The 19,262-nt window shown below is 64.3% G+C and overlaps 6 protein-coding genes across 6 annotated transcripts; 2 read left to right on the top strand and 4 right to left on the bottom strand.

Moving 5' to 3' along the window:
* Positions 1–10: 10 nt before the first annotated feature.
* LOC62_02G002328 (uncharacterized protein) lies at positions 11–1,893 on the bottom strand. Its single transcript, XM_062768838.1, has 3 exons — positions 1,407–1,893; positions 1,223–1,369; positions 11–1,185 (listed from the first exon to the last, which is right to left on the bottom strand). Exons 1-3 carry the CDS (start codon positions 1,879–1,881, stop codon positions 50–52), a joined length of 1,758 nt encoding a protein of 585 aa, XP_062624822.1. The 5' UTR covers positions 1,882–1,893; the 3' UTR covers positions 11–49.
* A 136-nt stretch (positions 1,894–2,029) lies between these two features.
* On the top strand, positions 2,030–6,024 carry LOC62_02G002327 (uncharacterized protein; the record flags this gene model as incomplete). The annotated part of the gene is made up of 6 exons (XM_062768837.1): positions 2,030–2,204; positions 2,341–2,416; positions 2,497–2,615; positions 2,929–3,294; positions 3,484–3,505; positions 4,097–6,024. Exons 1-6 carry the CDS (start codon positions 2,136–2,138, stop codon positions 6,022–6,024), a joined length of 2,580 nt encoding a protein of 859 aa, XP_062624821.1. The 5' UTR covers positions 2,030–2,135.
* A 251-nt stretch (positions 6,025–6,275) lies between these two features.
* LOC62_02G002326 (uncharacterized protein) lies at positions 6,276–8,550 on the bottom strand (the record flags this gene model as incomplete). Its single annotated transcript, XM_062768836.1, has 3 exons — positions 6,276–8,143; positions 8,191–8,423; positions 8,477–8,550. 3 exons carry the CDS (start codon positions 8,548–8,550, stop codon positions 6,276–6,278), a joined length of 2,175 nt encoding a protein of 724 aa, XP_062624820.1.
* Positions 8,551–9,594: 1,044 nt separating this feature from the next.
* On the bottom strand, positions 9,595–12,775 carry DED1 (ATP-dependent RNA helicase ded1). Its single transcript, XM_062768835.1, has 3 exons — positions 12,414–12,775; positions 11,862–12,268; positions 9,595–11,769 (listed from the first exon to the last, which is right to left on the bottom strand). The coding sequence occupies exons 1-3, from the start codon at positions 12,481–12,483 to the stop codon at positions 10,219–10,221; spliced, it is 2,028 nt and encodes a 675-aa protein (XP_062624819.1). The 5' UTR covers positions 12,484–12,775; the 3' UTR covers positions 9,595–10,218.
* A 573-nt stretch (positions 12,776–13,348) lies between these two features.
* Positions 13,349–18,616, top strand: cdc4 (Myosin regulatory light chain cdc4). Its single transcript, XM_062768834.1, has 7 exons — positions 13,349–13,400; positions 13,457–13,475; positions 13,636–13,779; positions 13,824–13,889; positions 13,926–14,070; positions 14,109–18,107; positions 18,140–18,616. The coding sequence occupies exons 1-6, from the start codon at positions 13,398–13,400 to the stop codon at positions 14,158–14,160; spliced, it is 429 nt and encodes a 142-aa protein (XP_062624818.1). The 5' UTR covers positions 13,349–13,397; the 3' UTR covers positions 14,161–18,107; positions 18,140–18,616.
* ATL5 (RING-H2 finger protein ATL5) lies at positions 14,317–18,838 on the bottom strand (the record flags this gene model as incomplete). The annotated part of the gene is made up of 3 exons (XM_062768833.1): positions 14,317–18,107; positions 18,140–18,704; positions 18,803–18,838. 3 exons carry the CDS (start codon positions 18,836–18,838, stop codon positions 14,317–14,319), a joined length of 4,392 nt encoding a protein of 1,463 aa, XP_062624817.1.
* Positions 18,839–19,262: the final 424 nt, after the last annotated feature.

Below are 19,262 nucleotides of genomic sequence, written 5' to 3'. Positions count from 1 at the left end.
GTCGATGGCCCTAGTACATGTAGACATATGCATGTTGTATCTAACACCTCTACCACCCTCCGACGCCGAGGCCCGAGCCGGACGCCTCGTCGTCGCCGCCACCACCAGTGCTGACACCGCCGCCAAACACAGCCTTGAGGTCCACGCCCGTCTTGGACTTGGGCCGGCGCTCGCCCTTGCCCGCACCGACCTCGACCACGCCGACCACAGCCGTCTCGTTACGCGACGGCTTCTTCGGCTTGGCTGCCGACGGGTCGGTGGGGGTCGGTGCCGTCGCTGCGGGCGCTGCTAGCGCCGGCGCAGCCTTGCGCTTCTTGGGTGCTGGCGCCTCTGGGTCGGCGTCGACCACGCGCGGCGTGGCCTTTGGCTTCTTGGCCTTGGCCTCAGCCTCGGGCTTGTCCTCGCGCACTCGCTTGGGCCGGGCCTCGGCCTTGTCCTCGACGACAACGGCCTTGCGCTTCTTCTCCGCCTTCTCCGCGTCCTCGCCCTTCGCCTTGCGCTTCTTCTCCACGCTCCGCTCCTCACCTTCCTCTCCCTTGGCCTTGCGCTTCTTCTCCTTGGGCTGCTCGGCCTCGGCATCGCCTTTGCCCCATGTGCGCATCGCGCCGCCGCCCGTCTCGTTCGCACCTGTGGGCCGCATCTTGGCCTCCTTGCGCTCCCTCGCCCGCCGCTCCGACTTGGTCTCGGGCGTCTCGCCCTTGCGTTTCCGCTCGACGACGCGGCGCGAGTCGATGATCTGGAGCTTGGGCAGGTCGGCCGACGCCTGCAGCAGCTCGGCGTAGTCCTCCTTCTCGAGCGCCAGGGGGTTGGCGCGCAGCGTGAGGGAGCGGAGGTTGCCCCACTGCGGCGTCTTGGACTTGCCGGCCAGCCCAAAGATCTTGGAGACGGCAGCGAAGGGCAGCGAGCAGTTGCCGAGGTCGAGGACCTCGAGGCCCTGCCCGCGGCGAGGGGCACCGTCCTTGTCGCTGCTCATCACGCCAGTTCCCCATGTCGCGAGGTGGGCAGGGAGGCTGGTCAGCCGTGGGAGGTTGTTCGCCTTTACGTCGCGCAGGTGCGGGAGTGCCGAGAGGTCCGGCAGCCCAGCGGCAGACAGGAGAGGGCAGTGCGAGAGTGTCAACTTTGACAGGTTGCTCAGCTCGGCCAGCGACGCTGGCAGCGACGTGAGGTTCGGCGAGTGGGACACGACTAGGGGTCAGCTGTGTTCGTTGCCAGCAGCACCCACTGATCGAGTTGAGCTCCTTCCAGCCCGACACGACGCCGTGGTCGAGCGTGCTGAACTCGTTGCTCATGGCCACAAGGGCCTTGAGCTTGGAAAGGTTTGCCAGCGGCTTGGGGAGGGTCGTGATGCCCGTGGCGCTGATGTTGAGGACTGCGAGGTTAGCTGGCATCAAGCGGGCCCAACCTACCTGAGAGATCCGCCAGCCCGCCAACAGCCTCCCACCCGTCCACCACCTCACACCCCTTCAAGCTGAGCCAGGTCACGCTGCTCCCCGCGAGCCACGACACGTCGGTCGCGCCGCTGCCCTCGAGGTCGACGCGGGTGACGCCCGCCAGTCGCTCAGCCGGCGGGGGGATCGTGAACGCTTCTTGCGAGAACACGAGCGCCTTGGCACTCCGGATCGCCTTGGCCGTGTAGTTTGCCGGGTCTTTCGACTGCTCTTCTGCCTTGCGCTTGCGCTCGGCGCGCTCGGGGTGTACGCCGCCAACGGGCTTGCTGCTCGGCCCAGCCTTGCCCTTGCCCTTGGGCTTGCCGCCCTTCGAGCCACCTGGGAGGGCCTTGACGTCGCGTTGCTTGGGCGCTGGTGCCGGCGTGTCTGGCACCGCCGATGTCTTGCTCGCCTTCTCTGCGCGTTTCCGGCTGCGTGATGCTCCCCTATCCATTGTCGTTGTGTGATGTGCGATGGGTCCTTCATAAACAGATGCAAGATTGCACTCTCCTCTCCAACATTTGTGAGTTTGTCACGTGACTCATCCACCGACATCTGCCGCGAACTCGAAAGTTGATCTCGTTGACGGTGCAAAAACCCATCTTCCAGACTGTTATTGCCATTCCAACAACACGGCCGTCGCTGCAGTACCGCGCCAGGCAACTCGCACAGCCTAACAGATAGACCTCGACCCGGACAGACACCAAAATGCTCGCTTCGACATCGCGCGCCGCCCTTCGCGGCTCTTTGAGGACGACCCGGTCCGCTGCCTTCTCTGTGAGTTTTCGGACACGCGACGGCGTGGCCATGCACTGGGGCGTCGCTGGGTGCACCGCGTAGTGCATATGCAAGCGTGACATGTACAGCAGCCGCGCCCTGTCCTTGTCCCCGACGACGGCGCTGACGCTTTCAGACATCGGCTGTGTGGTCGAAGGACACCCCTGTCGTCGTTGAGCTCCTCCAGGACGTCGAGGGTATCGGATACCAATGTGAGTGAGGCCGATCAGAGCCATGAACCCAATGTGCTTGGCCGCTCTGGCCACCCGAAATCACGCCGCTGACCCCGCAGACGACCGTGTCGCCGTCGCCCCCGGCCGTATGAGGCACCAGCTCGCGCCGTGCCGACTCGCCCGCTACATTCCTTGGAAGCGTGCTTCCCAGCGATTGGAGCCCTTCATCTCTGAGGCTGTGAGTGTTGTTGTGGGAAGCAGCTACGGAAAGAGTGCACGAAGGGGATCGTGGCGCGCTGAGGAAGGTTGCCTGCCTTCTTGAAGCAAGGCATGGGTCCGCTCTGTCAAGTGGCCGAACTGGCCTCCGACCTTACAGTATTGGCAGCAGAACTATCTGCAGCGTATCCTGGCACCGCAGGAGCGATCCAGGCCGAGGCGAGACATGGCACTCAGACCAGAAGGGTATCCTGGCTGGTCGAGACCACCTCGCCCACGCTGCCACCTGCCCTACCACACACACCACACCCCTTTCCACCTGCTGACGCCGCCAGTCCCGCCCTGCACCCAGTAACCTCGACCTCCTCGACGCGCCTTCGGGCAAGGCGCCTGAAGGATACCAGCACAAGGAAGCGGTGCCCACACCGGAGGCGCTGCTCAACGCTCTTCACCTCATTCCGCAAACGATCACTTTTGAGCGCCGCACCGTCTCGCCCTCGACGCCAGCGCTGCACGGCTCGCTCACGCTCTCGGATGTGCTCGACCGTCTGGTGCACGAGCACGGCATCTCGGCAAAGGACGCCGAGGTGTCGTGGGTTGGTCAGGAGGGTGGTGCGCGCATGAAGGAGCTGGGTACGTGGGCTGTGTCGGTGCAGCTTCGCGAGTTTGGCCGCGAGGAGGTGCGCATCGAGGTCGAGGTTGTGCGTGAGGCCTAGGGGGTCGTTGGTAGATTGCATGCATGGAGAGAGTGTTGCATTGTGAGGTGAGGGGCAAATGCCACGCAAGTCATTAGTTCCGTTGAATGCGGGAGTGGAAGCGTCGTAAAGCAGGTTGTAAATGAGATTGAAGGTCGCCCGGCCCTGGGCACGTAGCAGCAAGCGTAGCAGCAGCTACCCGTGGTGGTCGGTAGTGGTGGGTGCCTGAGTCGCAAAAGAGTTGGCGTCCTTGTCTGTCTGTCTGTCAGTCTGGCGTCGCTCTGCTTCACTTTCGACGCCGCCTTCCACCCTGGAACTCAACTCTACAAAGCCTTTCACTTTCTATTCAACGACAAACCACAACTGCTTCTCGTTCTTCTTCTTCCTCTTACACACTCGCGCATACCCGCAATCGCGCACAATCGCGCTGCCCTAGACAACTCGCGGCCAACATTCCGTCAACCTGTGAGTGACCAGACCCATCTGGTAGTTTCCCCCCTCCGCCCAGGCCACTCTGCACGGAGATTAGGCTTGCTCGCACAGACGCGCGACCCACCCACCCACGACGCCGACGCCGACGCCGACGCCGCTGACACTGTGCTCCCCCTGGTGACATATCCTCCTTGCCCGTGATCGTGCTGGATGCTGCTGGACCTCTCTGCCCGACTACGCCCCATCCTCACCCCATCCTCACCCCTTCTTCACTGCCCTCTCCGCCCGCCCCGCCGCCCAAACCCAACGCGTCCAACAGCCCCCCCTCCCAAAGGCAACGCCGATTCGCGCCGTCGGCCTCGCACCACTGCCCCAGGCGCACCAAACGTCCCCACCATGCCGACGTTCGCGACGCGTGGGTTCCACTTTAGCCTGACGCCTGCTGTCCAGCGTCTGCTCATCCGCGGCACACTCCTCGTCACGGCGGTCCTGCTCTGCCGCAGCCTGTTCTTCAGCAGCCCCAAGCGTCACGACTCGATCCAGACGCACGGCGTTGTTGAGCGCGTCTTCCTGCAAGAAAAGGAGCTCGATGTGTCCAAATACCCTTTCCTGCAGAGTAGGATAGGGCGCGATTCGCGCCCCGACCTCTTCGACGAGGAGGTCACGGACGGTATCTGGGACTTTTGGACGCGTTTCCAGCAACCTTTTATCGCTGGTAGCGAGACAGCACACGAGGACACCCAGGTAATGAAGGGTGTCATTGACGACCTCCTCCAGTTCAACGGATGGGTCGCGGCGAAGTGCCAGACGCTCGTGCGTCCCTTCAGCCAGTCGGTCGACGACAAGTACAACGACCTTGCCAACACCGACCACCTGTACTACATCGCCTTAGTTGTCCACTCGGCCGACCACTTCCTGGTCGACCAGCTCGCCATCATTGTCCAGCTCGCGCGCCGCCTCGGTACGCGCCACATCTTCGTGTCCATGCTCGACCAGGGCTCAACGGACGCGACGCCGACGCTGAGCGACTTGTGCGAGGCCGTCTTGACCATCCTCGGCATTGCGTTCCGTATTCGCCGCATCGACCCCCTGACCATCACCTACTACCCGCTCGAGGAGGCTGCTGTGCGCAACCTCGTGCTGGAGCCGCTCCACGAGCTCCAGCAGAAGCGCAACATCAAGTTCCATCGCGTTATCTGGCTCAAGGGCTTCACCTGCCCCATGGACGTGCTCGAGTCGCTGCGTGTGTCGGAGCAGAACAGCGCTGCCATGGTCTGCGGTATGGACTGGGCCGAGCACAACGGTTTCTTCATCTTCTCGGACCGCTGGCGAACCCGTGACATTGCGGGCGACCTGTTCCGCCAGGCTCGTTCCAGCTCCAAGCCCGAGGCCGGCCCTCCCCGTGACAAGGTCGGCACCGAGCGCTACGCCGAACATCTCCCCTTCCAGGTCTTCTGCTGCGAGTCGGGCACGCACGTCGTCGACCCCGAGCAGTCTTACTACCGTGGCATCAAGTACCGCGCTTCGCCCAACGCCCAGAACCTCACCGCTGATGTCCCCACCGACCCCGAGACACCGTGCATGGACTCTACCCAGATGTGGTTCTGCCGCGACCTTTGGATCGATGCGTCGCGTGGCACTCCCACGGAGGGCAAGGGCCGTCGCGGTGCCGCCCGTTCTGGTCGCCGCAGCGGCAAGCGTGACGTGATTGTTGAGAACATTGCTCCTATCCTGGGCGAGGCCGACCCGGGCCCGAACGCTGCCGCCGCCGCTGGCGACAAGAAGCGCGCCGACAAGCCCGCTCCCGCTGCTGGCAAGGAGCATATCGAGCGTCCCGCCGACCGAGAGGCCGCCATCAAGGCTGCTGAGAACGAGGACCCGGCTGCGCAGCCCGCCAACCCTGTCAAGGAAGGACAGGACAGGGAGGAGGCGGCCGACGAGAACTCGGGCACCAACATTGACGCCATGGACGACACGATCCCAGCACCCGAACCCATCATGCAGGAGGAGGACATGTGGCTCATCCCCAACTCGGAGTACCGCCCCGCGCGCATCCTCGTCAACCCTCGTTGCTTGACAACATACGGTGGTGTGTCGCACACGCAGCTTGCGCTCGACCTGTTCGGCGACCGCGACCGCGGTCTGAACTCGAAGGGCCGCTACAGCGTCGACGACTGGGCCGGCGCGCCCGACTCGTTCGTGTGCCAGGAGATGCGTACGACTGGTGGCCGTACGGCGCCCAAGAGCCAGCGCCGTGTGAGCTTCATCCTCCAGAACGAGCTGGAGAACTACCCTCAAAACTAGTTAGTTGCCTTGTCGCATTCTCCTTCTTGACTCTTGGCCTCGGCCGTTCCTCATCTCATAGATTCGTGGCGCACATGCATCAGTGGCGGATACGGGGCTGGGTAGTGTAATGGCAATGAAGACGCGAAATGGGGGTAGTGCTACAACAGTGTTCTAACTGTATGGGAGGCCGAGTGTCCGATACGGCCCAAGATGCGGGTGCGATGCTGTACAATGGGTGTAAAGTTCAGTATTGTCCGTGTTGTGAACTGTCATGGGGTGTGATCCGGAGGGGGAATGTCCCAGGTTTGCGAGAGCATAGGCGAGTGCGGTAGAGGGATATTGGCGGCCGAGGGCGGAACCGGGGTAGCAGGGGACGCCGAGGCAGACTGCGCTGAGCCGGCGCTGGTGTTGATGGTGAGCGGCGCGGGACCGTCCTCCTCCTCGTCCCAGTTGAGCTCCTCGTACCTAGGGGGCAGCTCGAGCACGTTGCGCGGGCGGCGCGGGCCACCGAGCACGCGCCCGGCGTCCCGGTGGACGAGGTACGTCGCCTCGCCTCGCTCGCGGCGCCGGCGGGGCAAGGACGGTCCGGGCACCGGCGCGGTCGGGGAGCCCGGCTGGCCGTCGAGCGCGGCGAGCGTGTCGCGCTTGAGCTGGCCGAGCGCCTCGGAGCCCGCCTCTTCGGGGTCGTGGAGCTGCAGCCCGCGCCGGGGCGGCGTGACCGCCAGCGCGGGGTAGGCGATCAGCTGGTCCAATGATGGCGGGCGGCCGATCAGGTCGGTGCGGATGTCGCCCAGCCGGTCGGAACTCGAGCTCTCTGGCGCCCGCGTCGGGCTCGACAACGGCGAGTACTCGTCGCGGCCGGCGCGCGGTGACAGGGGCGCGTAGTCGTCCCCGCGAGCGCGCGCAGACAGCTGCGCGCTCGAGTAGCCCGTCATCTGCGGCGTGTAGTCGTGGTAACTGTCGAGCTCGACGGGCGAGCTGTACCCCGGCGAACTGTACGCGGGGGAGCCGAACAACTCGCCGTCATACCGCCGCAGCGGGGACGTGGTGATCGGCGGCGGGCGGGACGAGACGGAGAAGTGGCTCTGGGGGCGGGTCGCGTCCGACACGGTGGATATCGGGCGGGTACCGTCGCTCGCGTCGTCGCGGTCCGCGATGAGGTCGAGGCGCACGTCGCCGGCCTGCTCGCCCTCGTACCGCTGCGGCTGCTTGCGCCGCTTCGTGTCGATACGGCCGAAGGTCGCGACGCTGACCACGGACGGCTTGGGCAGGCCCTGCTTGGTTGCGCGCCGCCGCTTGTTCCTGATCCGGCAGCAGCAGTAGAATACGACTGCGAGGAGGAGTGTGGCGAGCGCCGAGAAGACACACGCGAGGACTACGCCGGCGATGTTCGGCCCAGACCCAGTGGAGCTGGTGCTGTCGCTGCTTGCCGACGCCGTGGGCTTGCGGATCGGGCCCGTCTTGGACTCTGACGCCGTGATACTTGGCGCTGAGCCAGCATTGGCGCAGCTCGAGTCCCCCTGGCCGACCGTCATCATCTCGCTGGAGCCGCCGCTCGCCCACTCCTCGTGCGAGCCAATTCCAGCGACGAGGATGAAGCGCGTGCCCTTGGCGAGGCTGACTGTCCAGTTGAGGTGCGTCACGCCCTGGCTCGTCCATGTCGTCGGCGTGTCCGACCACGACGACTCGGGGAGGCCATGGACAAACTTGGACTTGGGCGAGTAGGTGATTGGGATGGAGAACGAGTTGCCGAGGGGAATGATGCCGAACATGGTCGGCGGAGTCGTTGTGTTGCCCTGCGTCTTGTTGCTGCTCGATGTGTCGGCGTCGAGCGTACCGGGGAGGCTGGGCGCAAAGGAGGTCTGGGCGGCGCCCGCCTGGCGCTCTCCGAGGTCGTCAACGGGTCTCGGCTCGTCGGGGTCGGTCTCCTCTTCGTCGTCGTCTCCGCCGAGAGATCTCGTCCGGGGCGGGAGGGTCGGCGACTCGAGGCTCGTAGGCCACGCCATGGAGAGATTGGAACATTGCGGCGGGAACCCGGCATTCGTGTTGGAGATGTTGAAGGCAAAGGTGTAGAGCGAGGCGATATCAGCGTTGGGGAGGAAGCACGAGGCGTCGTTTGTTGCGCTAGGCAGGACGGCTACAAAGTCAGCTCGTTGGGTCTTCCTTTGCCACCCGACGACCCACTCTGCACGTCCGTCGTCCCGGCATACTCGATGCCCGAGGCGCCCCACACCGTGACGAGGTATTGCAGCCCGGCTGGCTGCTTGATCGTCAAATTGTACGCGGTGGTACCGTTGGCAATGGACGGCACCCAGACATTGTACCCGTGCGATGAGAAGGTCGTGGGGGTTAGGAGGAGGTGGTACGGCCCGTCGTCGCCGTACCACTCGACCGTGGACGTGCCGCACTGGTGTGCGCTGGGGTGAGGTCAGCCAGGTCGTGCAGAAAGAAGGGCCGGCAACGCGCTCACTCAGTCATGCCGACGGTGATGTACCCTGCACGCGCGGTGGCCAGCGCCGCCAGCAGCCACGAGCGCAGGATCATGGCGAAAGAGGGGGGTGCGCGGGCGGGCGATGCGATGATGATGCTCGTGCAATGTCGTGAGCCAAGTCGTCGTCGCCGCCAGTCGCCGGTGTCTGGAGAGAAGCAAGCAGCAGGTGGTCGTGCGTGTGAGTTGTTGCAGTTTGCGCAGCAAGCAGGCAAGCTGAGTGAGTGCGCGTGGCTTGTGTCCGTCCGGTGCTGCACTTCCCGTCGAGCGACAAGCCAACGCGCCAAGCAAGGGCAGAGAGACGAGCTACAAGTCCAAGTCGCGAAACTTGCCGCCTAACGCATTTTACTTTTTAGGCTTAGATCTAGCTAGCAGCGTGCCTCCAGCCAGCCAGCCGGCAGCCAGGGAAGGGCAGAGTGACGGTAGGCAAGCAACGCATGGTCAAGTCCCTGTGCGTGCCCTCGGCGCGCCTCCTCTCCATCACCGTCGCAACGCGACGCCCCACCCCCGCGCGCCCCAGATCATCGTTTGTCGGTGCCGCGTGAAACTCGCAGCGGCGGCGTCGTGCAGCCCATGAGCCCATGCACTACCGACAACTCGACGCGCAGCTCGACTCGCCCGCCCGACGCCCGCCGAAAGTCCTTTGCAACAGGCGTCAAAGTCAGGGTGGAGGCTGCGGGCAACGCCTAGCGCCGCGCGCGTCCCGTTACATACGCCGACGCCGCTGCGCACGCACGCACGGACGCATGCGGCGGGTCAGACCCGCTTCTCGCGCTTCTCACTGCCAGCTTCTCAGCCGTGCCCGCCCGCTGCTTCTTGCACTCATGACATCACAGCCACCTTCGAAGTTTCTTGGAACGCATGTAAAGTCTGCAGCGGCTTCTTGTTTGGTTCCGAGACAAAACTTGTGCCACTTCCCGAGTATCATTCTCGATCACTTTGCAGTCACTGTCGGTTGGTTTGCCGTCAAGAGTGCCGGGCAACTGTGGCACTTGGCATCAACCAGGACGTGCCTCAATCATGTAGCATTCCACAACGGCACCGCCATGGTCAGTCAGTCAGTCTCTTTGTTACACGCGCCTCACACAACAATCTCACAGTACTCGCAACTCTATTCATATTCTCTCACCGAGACGGTGGGGCATACAAACGCCGGCGAGGCTCGCGGTTGGATCTCTATAAGTCACTCTAAGCCTCTAGCGCCTCTCGCCCTGGTGTCTCCGCTACATGATAATTCCCTGGGGGTAACCCAGACAGCGAAGGGGGGGCACAATGATAATGTCGAAATGCTATATTGGGGTGGGGGGGTCGTAAGTCGTCATGAAATTGTGCCAGGTGCTGTCTATTGTTGTGGTCGGGAATCTTGAATAGGAATGCGCTAATCGTACACAAGGCCGGATGGGTATCGGGACTCCTTCCGCCGCCAGCGGAGGGGGGTTTGTGCAAGCGAGCTCGAATGCGTGGTTTGATGTTCAACGTCCATTTCGTTGTGCGACCAGCGCCGCCGTGTATGATCAATTGATGATAGTTGTGCGCTGAATGACGGGAGAAATGGAAGGGGGGATGTTGTTGCTTGTTGCTCGATGCTTGCGAATGCTGACGGGCGAATTGGGATGTCGATGATGCAGAGAAGAGAAAGGAAAAATGAAACGATTTCGGAAACCGGACACTTGATGCGGAACAACAGCGGCGACTAGGTCGCACACCGTGTCAGTGGGTAGAGCTTACCACCAGCTGGCACCCGACGAGCCCGAAGCAGGGGGGAAGCCACCACCGCCGAACTGGCCAGCGGGAGCACCGCCACCAAAGCCGCCGCCACCACCGCTGTAGCCGCCGCCGTAGCCACCACCACCGCCGCCGCCGTAGCCGCCGCCGTAGCCCGAGCCGCCGCGGCCACCGCCGTAGCCACCCGAGCCACCGAAACCGCCACCCTGGCGAGCGTCGCGACCGCCGGAGCGGGCACCGCCGCCACGACCACGGCTCGAGCGACCGTAACCACCGCCGAACGAACGCTCAGACGAGATGTCAACAAGCCACTGAGGAACCTCCTGGTTAGCCTCCTTGAGGAGCTCGATGAGGTCACGGCCGATAGCGAGGTTGCCACGGTTGAAGAAGGCGGTCGAGGTACCGGTGTTACCGGCACGGCCAGTACGACCGATACGGTGGGTGTACTCGGCGACGTCGGTGGGGAGGTCGTAGAGGATGACGTGGGTGACGTTGGGAATGTCGAGACCACGGGCAGCGACGGCAGTGGCGACGAGGATGGGGGCGCGGCCGGTACGGAAAGCGTACAGGGCAGCCTCACGCTCGCGCTGAGTGCGGTCACCGTGGATCGAGGTGGCGTTGTGGCGCTGCGAGCAGAGGAAGTCGCAGAGCGAGTCGGCCATACGCTTGGTCTCAACGAACACGAGGATGAGACCGTTCGACTGCTCGGCGAGGAGCAGGTCGAGGAGGAGCGAGCGCTTGTCGTGGTCATCGACGTACTCGATGCGCTGCGTAATGTTCTCCGAGGTCGAACCGACACGACCAACCGAAAGGAAGATGTAGTCCTTGAGGAAGGTGCGGGCGAGCATCTGGATCTCCTTGGGGAAGGTGGCCGAGAACATGAGGGTCTGACGGTCGTGGACGCCGGGCATGTCCTCGCCCTCGACGATTCTGCGGATCTGGGGCTCGAAACCCATGTCGAGCATGCGGTCGGCCTCGTCAAGGACGAGGTACTTGACGTTGGCAAGCGAGATGCGGCCACGCTCAATCAGGTCGACAAGACGACCGGGGGTAGCCGAGAGGAGGTCACAGCCGCGGTCGAGCTGGCGGATCTGCTGGCCAATGTCGGCACCGCCGTAGACGACGGCGGGGCGAACCCACGAACGGTAGGCAAACTTGCGGGCCTCCTCGTGGATCTGCGAGACGAGCTCACGAGTGGGGGCAAGGATGAGGGCGGTGGGGTAAGCCTTCTTGCGGCTGTAGCCGTACGACTGGTTGTCCGGGGGAGGAGCCGAGGGGCCGTACGAGAACATGGCCGAGAGGATGGGGAAGAGGAAACCACCAGTCTTGCCCGAACCAGTCTGGGCACAAGCCATCAGGTCACGGTTGAGGGCGACAATGGGGATCGAGTACTTCTGGACCGGGGTGGGGGTCGTGTAGCGCGCATAGGCGATGTTCTCGAGGAGGACAGGGTCAATGGGAGGGGTGAACTCGGTCACCGGCTCGGGAACGCCAGTGCCGGTGGCCTCGACGGGGATGTCGGCATACTTGTCGAAGTTAATACCAGTCGACTGTGATACTGTCAGCACAAATGCAACTGATGAAAATTTGATCCCGGACGGCGTCGATCATTGCTGTCGCGCGTCTTAACACCGCCACTCACCTGGTGAGTACCGTCACCCTCCTCGCCGTAGAGCTCCTTCTCAAGACGGGGGTTGCGGGGGCCAGTAATGTGCTGGCCATCGCGCCAGACGCCGACACCGGGAGCGGTGCCGCGCTCAAACGAGCGGTTGTTGCCACCGCGGGGGGGTCCACCCCAGCCTCCGTCGTCGGCAGCCTCGCCGCGGGCGCGGGGAGGGGCGTAGGCGCCACGGCTCGAAACGGGAGTAGGGGCGGGGGTGGGGAGGCCCGTGGGCGACGGGCGGTAACCGTTGCCAGCCTGCGAGGGGACGGGGGCAGCGGTGTTGATGGGAGCCGCCGGCTTGGGGGGGGCGACAGCCTCGGCGGCCTGACGGGCGCGGAGGTAGGGGGGAACGTAAGCGGGGCGGTTCGCGTTCAGAGTGACACCAGCTGCGATTGTTAGTGTGGGTGGCAACAGTGCGCGGATCGTGTGAAGTGAGGAAGTGTGGGTGGCAACAATGTCCAGGTTTGCTGACCACGCCACCGCCTCTCTCTCTCTTGTCTCACGCGACCACGCTTTTGGGCCTCTACTTACCAAACTTCTTCTCGAGGCCAGTGGCGCCCGAGGCAGGGATGTTGGAGTCGGTGACGGGGGTAGCAGTCATAATGTGTTGAAAGGGGTTGATTGGGGTTGCGACCTCGTGAGGTTGCAGGTGGTTGCTTGATAAAAGGTGAAGGTGCGGAGGAGCAGGAGGGGGAGGAAGACGGATCGATTACGGTCGGGCTTCTTTTTTTCTTTTGTTGGTTGGCTCGAAGTGTGTCTCTTCTCGGTCTATAGGTACAGAACGGAAAGAGCGTGTCGTAGCAAGTCTATAGGGGAGGAGGAGTGGTTCAAGTGATGTTGTTTGGGGGGAGAAGGGGGGGAAGAGTTGATTGAGAGGATGTCGGAAAGAGAGGGTTGGAGTGGATGGAATATAGTGGATGAAAAGGGCGCGGCGCTGCTGGTGCACTGGTGCACACTGGGTGCTAGTGTGCACGCTGCCTGCCTGCATGCGGCCTGCCTGCCTGGCGGCTGCCTGCCTGGCTGTACGCGTGTCATGTCGCAGGCGCGCCACCCCAGCCCTCGGGAGAAAATTCTCATCAGTGGCAAAAATGCAAACAGTGCCAGGGGGTGGGACAACAGAGCCTGGAGCTCTCGAGTGGACGGACGCACCGGCGCCTGGCCCCTCGTTCCCCCCCAACCGTAGCCCGGGCATTGCGCGTGGCGCCAGGGCGGGGGTCCGGCACAATTCAACGGGCCAACGGGCAGGCGGGGGCAAAATTGGCAGCGGCACATCCCCAATGACGCACTACGCCCGCTCCACGCACATAGCAGGGAGGGCCGAACAAGCCCTACCACGCACGCACGCACGCATGCGGGACCAAATACGCATGCGGGCGACTTGCTTCCTTGACGCGTCTCAGGGCCCAGTGGCCGCGCCTTGGCCTAGCTGCTGGGTGCAGCGCTGCCAGCGAGAAACACAACATCAACTGCAACTTGGAGAAATCAACAACAGAGTCAAAGTTGCCGCTCACAACCATGGTACGTCGTCGAGGTGTCTGCATGCGGCGGCTGCACAGTGCTGACCTCTCCCCCAGTCTGCTCCCAACAACGCTGGTGCGTAGTGTCCCGTGCTGTGCGGCGAGTGTGCTTGCTTGCTCGCTTGGGTGCGGTGCTCTCCCTCGGCGTCGTCGCCGCCGTCGCCACCGCAAGGCCAAAGGCATCACTCTCGTCGCTGGCATGCCTCACCACTCGACCCACTAACCCACCCCCGCAGAATACCGCGAGGCCTTCGCCCTCTTCGACAAGAAGGGTACCGGCCAGGTGCCGCGCGAGTCGCTCGGCGAGCTCCTCCGCTCGCTCGGCCAGAACCCAACCCAGGCCGAGGTCGGCACGCTGCAGACCAACCTCGGAGCGACGTGTGGGTCTCGTCATGCCAGAATGGACACAGACTGACCCACCTAGTCGACTACGACACGTTCCTCCAGATCCTCAACCGCCCCGACGGCTGGAAGCCTGCCGGCACGGCCGGTGCGTCATTAGCGAGGTTGAGAGCTGACAGGCCAGACGAGTTCATCAAGGGCTTCCAGGTCTTTGACAAGGCCGGCAACGGCTTCATTGGTGCCGGAGAGCTCCGCTACGTCCTCACCCAGCTCGGCGAGAAGATGACCGACGAAGAGGTCGACGAGCTCCTCAAGGGCTTCCCTGTGACGTGCGTGACAGCCATGGCGCAAACTGACGACTTTGCAGCGACGGCCAGATCAACTACCACTCGTTTGTTCGCTCTATCCTCGCCCAATAAGCGTCTGCCTAGAGCAGACTGACTGCAGCGCTTTCATGACCTTGATGTACGACCTCGGCCCTTGCGTAACCTCGTCTTCCTGTGCAAGACTAGAGATACATGTGTAGCGCTTCTATCGCGCAGTCTACAGATGGCTACTAATGCAGGTGATGGGGGCTAAATCAACGTCTCCTCGATCAACGGCAGACGGCAAATCATGCAATTCGAGCTCTCCTTGAACCACCGCGTCGCACACGTCTCGTGCGATACGTGCCCACAGCGGGGCAGGCACACAGCCGCGTCCCCACCACGGAACTGCGCCAGGCAGATGGGACATGTCGTCACTCGCGCACCAAGCACCGACATCTTGAGCTTGACCTTGCCCTTTGCGTTGGTCCGCTTGCTGTCAATGGCGACCGGCGCGCGGATCAACGTGTCGAGCGCCACGGCGCTCGCACCAGGGTCCGTGGCCGGGCCCATGAACTGCGTCAGATGTGTGAGGCCCTCGTACTCCTGGCCCGTTCCCTCCAGCCGGGACGCAAACAGATCCAGGTCGGTGTACTCGAACTCTGGCTCGTCGGCTTCGTCGTCCTCGTCATCGGACACAGAGTGGTGGACGTCAACGGAAGACTGCGGCCTTGGGATCTCCGGTGTGGTGTCAACCGCTGGCGTGGGCATGCCAATGTCAGACAATGGGCGGGCAGGTCGTGTCGCCAGCCTCGCCGGTGGAGGGGGAACTTCAGGTGGCGCTTGAGACTGTCTCGGTGGAGGTGGTGGCGGTGGCGGTCGTCGACTAGCCCAAGGGCGTGGCGGGACAGGCGGCGGAGCAGGGCGAGGTCCTCGTGGTCCGCGTGGACGTCCCGGCTGTGAGGTGACTGACTGAACTGACTGCACAGGTGATGGTGCGCGGGAGTCAGGCACGTCGGAAAGAGATGAGGTGGATGACGAGAAGGAGGCGACTTGCATGAGCTGTGGGCGTACGCGCAGCAGGTCCGGCGGGGTTTCGGGAGTTGCAGTGGTATTCGTTGTCGTCGCTGTCACGGGCGTGGAGGCCGCAGCCCGAGGAGGAGGGGGCGGCGGAGGCGGTCGGCGGATGCTGCCGCTACTCTTGGGCGGAACTGGGGGAGGCTGTCTCCGCGGAGATGCGGAAGAGTTGAACGGCGAGGGGTTGGCTATCTGCTGCGGTGCCGAGGTCGAGTTTAGCGACGTTCGTGGTGTTGGGAACACGAGAGGCGAGACGGGGTTCAGCGGTGTCGTAGGTGTGAATGCAACAAGTCTGGGGGGCTCCGAGTCCGACTGGATGCTGATCCGAGGTCTTGGTGGCACTGGAGGGCGCTTCGGCGTGGGCAGTGGTGGGAAGTCAAGCTTCTCAATCACCTTCTCGATTTCGGGCTCGGTCTCAGTTTCCAGCGCAAGTGCATGCTGGCGGTCCAGTTCAACCTGGGCCTCGATGGCAGACTGCTGCTCGAGCTGCGATTCAAACATCTGCCGGGCGGCAGCGCGCGCCGATGCCTGGGCTGATGACTCAGCAGCTGGGGCGTCGCCCTCGAGCAGGTCGAGCAGCTCCGAGGCGGTCAGGCCCAGGTCTGCGAACTCAGGCGACTTCGGTGGCACTGCCGGCGCTGCCGTCTTCAGGTCTAGAAGGGGGCCTGCCAGTGGCGGGGTTTCGGCAGGTTGAGAAATGGGGGGAGGCGAGTCCGTGTCCTCTAGCTCGATAGGAGCCCCAAGCTCACGCCGTCGGAGTGCCGCTTCCCGCCCCGGTGGTAAGGACGGTAGCGGCTTGCGCAAGTCAGCGGCTGACACGCCATTGCTCGTCGCTGGGCTGGGGGCAGTCGAGTCGATAGAGTGGCGGTGAGGCATGGGAGGTGGCGCTTCAGCATGCTCAACCTCGTCAGCAGTCTTGCTGCGCTGTACTGTGGGCCGCGGTGGGGACACTCGCGTTCCACCTTCTGGCGCCTCCTCGGTGAACAGTCCAGGCGTGGTGAACAGCGGTGGCAGGTCAGGCTTGGAGGGCGGAAGCGAAGTGCGGCGGGGGTTAGCACCGGGCGACGGGAGCTGGGACGCCGAGCTCCTGCGCACTGCATTGCCCCGGCTCAATCTCTTATCCTCGCGCGACGTGGCAGGGGCAGGGGCAGGGGCATTGACGTTCTCCGCAATCGGCGCTACGTTGGCCATCGGGAAGACGATATGCTCAGGAATCGTGTCGATAGTTGACGCTGAAGTTGATCTGCCGTTACCAGGTCGTCTCTGGCCCCCAGACCCGGAACGCTCTTTGAATTGTGACGCCGCGGGCAGTGGCTCCACAGTTTCGGTGGGGATCGAGAAGCTCGAGCGAGGCGACGACGTGATGGGCGTCTGTGTAATGTTCTCGGCCTCGGAAACGTCCGAACGTCGCCGACCGCTGTCGGATGTTGACTGTCGCGGTCGGGATGGTGGGCTGTAAGGTTGTGGCCACGGGATTGTCCCAGCCGTGGGGTTGGGCGGCGGCGTGCGGTCGCGCGATGACGGCGGCGAGAGGTCCAAGGGTACCTCGACCAGATTGCCTTGGATCAGCTGGATGCGAGACGCGCGGCGCGGATTGCTGTCGGCACTGGCGCGTGACTGGGCACTAGGGGGCCGCGGCGAGGCCACCCTGTCGCTATGTGCGCTATCGAAGGGGCTGGGAGTGCTTCGTGCTCTGGCGGTCGCCGAGTTCACGGGGGACGGCGTGCTCCGCTGTGGCGGCGGCCCGTTGGCAGAGCCAGGTCGTGGCATAGGCTCTCCCATCGATTGCCGGCGGCCTTCATCTAAGCTCGCTCGCGGCGTGCGGCTCGGTATCCTGGTCTCCACGGCCTCCTTGGCGGCAGCGACGAGCTCGTCGGCAGTCGGCGTCTTCCCCTTGAGGGCCTGGAACGCAGCGTTGCACGCCGCGTCCACATCAGACTCGGGCACGCGCGCCGAGCCGATGATATGTCGCACAGCCGCCTCAATGTCTCGCCTTCGGGACGCCTCCTGTGCTTCGGCTCGCCGCGTGGCTGCCAGCTCTGCCTGGAACCGCCGCGTTGCAGCTTCAGCCATGAGCTTGCGGTGCTCCGCCTCGGTCTTCTCAGCGCGGCGGCGGGCCTCGGACTGCGCAGCCCTGGCGCGCTTCGCCTCCGCCTTGGACGCTAATGCTTCCTGAGCCTCGGCGCGGATGCGATCGAGGCGCACCACTTCAGCGCGGGCTGCTTCGGCGGCTACTCTTGCTGCCTCGGCCTTTGCAGCCTCACGAGCGGCTTCGGCCCGCTCTTCTTCCTCCCGTGCAGCCTCTGCACGGGCAGCTTCGGCGCGAGCAGCTTCTATTCGTGCTGCTTCGACCCGGGCTGCCTCAGCACGTGCGGCTTGGAGTCGAGCAGCCTCAGCACGCGCAGCTTCGGCCCGCGCCACCTCGGCCCTCGCAGCCTCCGCGGCCGCCCCTGACGACTCTGCAGCCCTCGGCAACGGTGTGGCAGCTTGTGCTACCATCTGGGCAACGTGATGGGACGCCCCACTGGCCAATGCCTTGGCCCTAGCCGCCTGTCGCACTGCCTCACGGCGCACACGCTCCTCAAGACTGTACCCCGCTGACAAGTCGGCGTTCCACATCCTGCGGTCGTCGCGCTCGTCACTGTCGTCGTAGTCCCCGTGCGCCGTTGATGGCTCGCTTATTGGCGACGATGGGGCTGACACAAACACTTGTGTTGCTGTCTCCGACTCCGCCACGGCGACATCCGAGTGCGTTAGCCGTAGCGTCGGCCGCTGTGGCGCGAGCGCCTCGCCTGTCGAGTGGCGTCGGGGGAAGAGGTCGTCAAACCGTGGGGGAGGAGACCTCGGCGGTACTGGCGCCGATCCTTCTTCACCTATCTCTGGCAGGTCCCCCGCTTGTGATCCCCCGAACGTCGGGGGCAGCCGTGTGTTGCTGGCTGTGGGGAAGGGGAATGGCGGGGGCGCTTCGTCCGTCTCGGGCAAATCTGGCGTCAGACGGCCCACAGTCCAAACTCACCGTCCCACAGATTAACGCGGCGCATCGACGCGCCGCGCGACAGGCCGATCGCGCGCCCCTCCTCCCTCGACGTGACTGTCAGTCGGCGGGCGAGGCTCGATCCCTCCTGGTTCACGACCCGTCCACCGCGGCGTCGCTGGGCTCGCTCGCCCGGGATACCAGGGCGGGCGACACTGCGCCCAGTCTGCATGGACGACGAGGCAGCCGAGCCACCGGGCATAATAGCCGGGGGCGACGCCCAGTTGGCCGCATACCCCCCTCGCTGCTGCTGCTGCTGCGGGGGCGGGGTGGGCGCCGCCGCTCCTCCCTGTCGCCGAGGCATGATGGCGGGCGGCGCGAGCAGGCCCGCGGCATACTGCTGGGCGGGCCAGTTGGGCGACGGTGCATGGGCGTTGGAGGAGGGCCCAGCTGAGCTGGGTCTCGTCCGCCGCACATAAGTCGAGGGGAGGATGAGGTTCGCCGTGACGGGGTCCGGGGCGGGCGGGGTGGCGAGGAGGGGCCGCGGCGCGAGCGCGAGGTACGGCTCTGGGACTGGCCCGTCGCGCGCCTTTGCCTTCTTGCGCGTCTTGCGCGGGACTGAGGTCAGTGCTGCCGGGTTGGGTCGAGATACTCACTGCCCTGGCCGGACTGTCGTCAGCGTCGCTATGGCATGGGAGTACTCACCCTCTCGCGGTGGTGTCCGCGCCCGTCCTCGTTCATGGTGCTTGTTTAGCGGCGATGCGGGGGCATGGCTGGGTGTGTGTGCGCGCGTGCTCGTGTGATGTGGCGTGGTGCGATGCGATGTGCGTGTCGGTGGTGGGGAGTGTGGAGAAACAACCGAGGAAAGTTGGTATGGAGTGTTGGGTTTCGGTGGTGGCGGCGGCGGCGACCAAAATGCATGACGCAGTGCTGCCGTCCCTCAGCTTGCTTGGCCGTCAGGGCCCCCATGTGGCGGCGGCGACGACAACGACTGCGACGCATGCATCTACCTGCAGGCTCCAGCACCGCCGCCGTCGTTGACCACCCTGCATAGGCGGCCAACAGGCGCAGCATGCCCTGCATGTACGGCCAATATGTCGCTTGTTGGCCCGACGCCCGGCTGTCATCGTCTTTGTGCGCTTCACCAAGGTTCCCACAATCTCAC

The sequence above is a fragment of the Vanrija pseudolonga genome, chromosome 2 (assembly GCF_020906515.1).
Source record: "Vanrija pseudolonga chromosome 2, complete sequence".
NCBI lineage: Eukaryota > Fungi > Basidiomycota > Tremellomycetes > Trichosporonales > Trichosporonaceae > Vanrija > Vanrija pseudolonga.
This window is presented reverse-complemented; position numbering and strand designations above follow the sequence as displayed.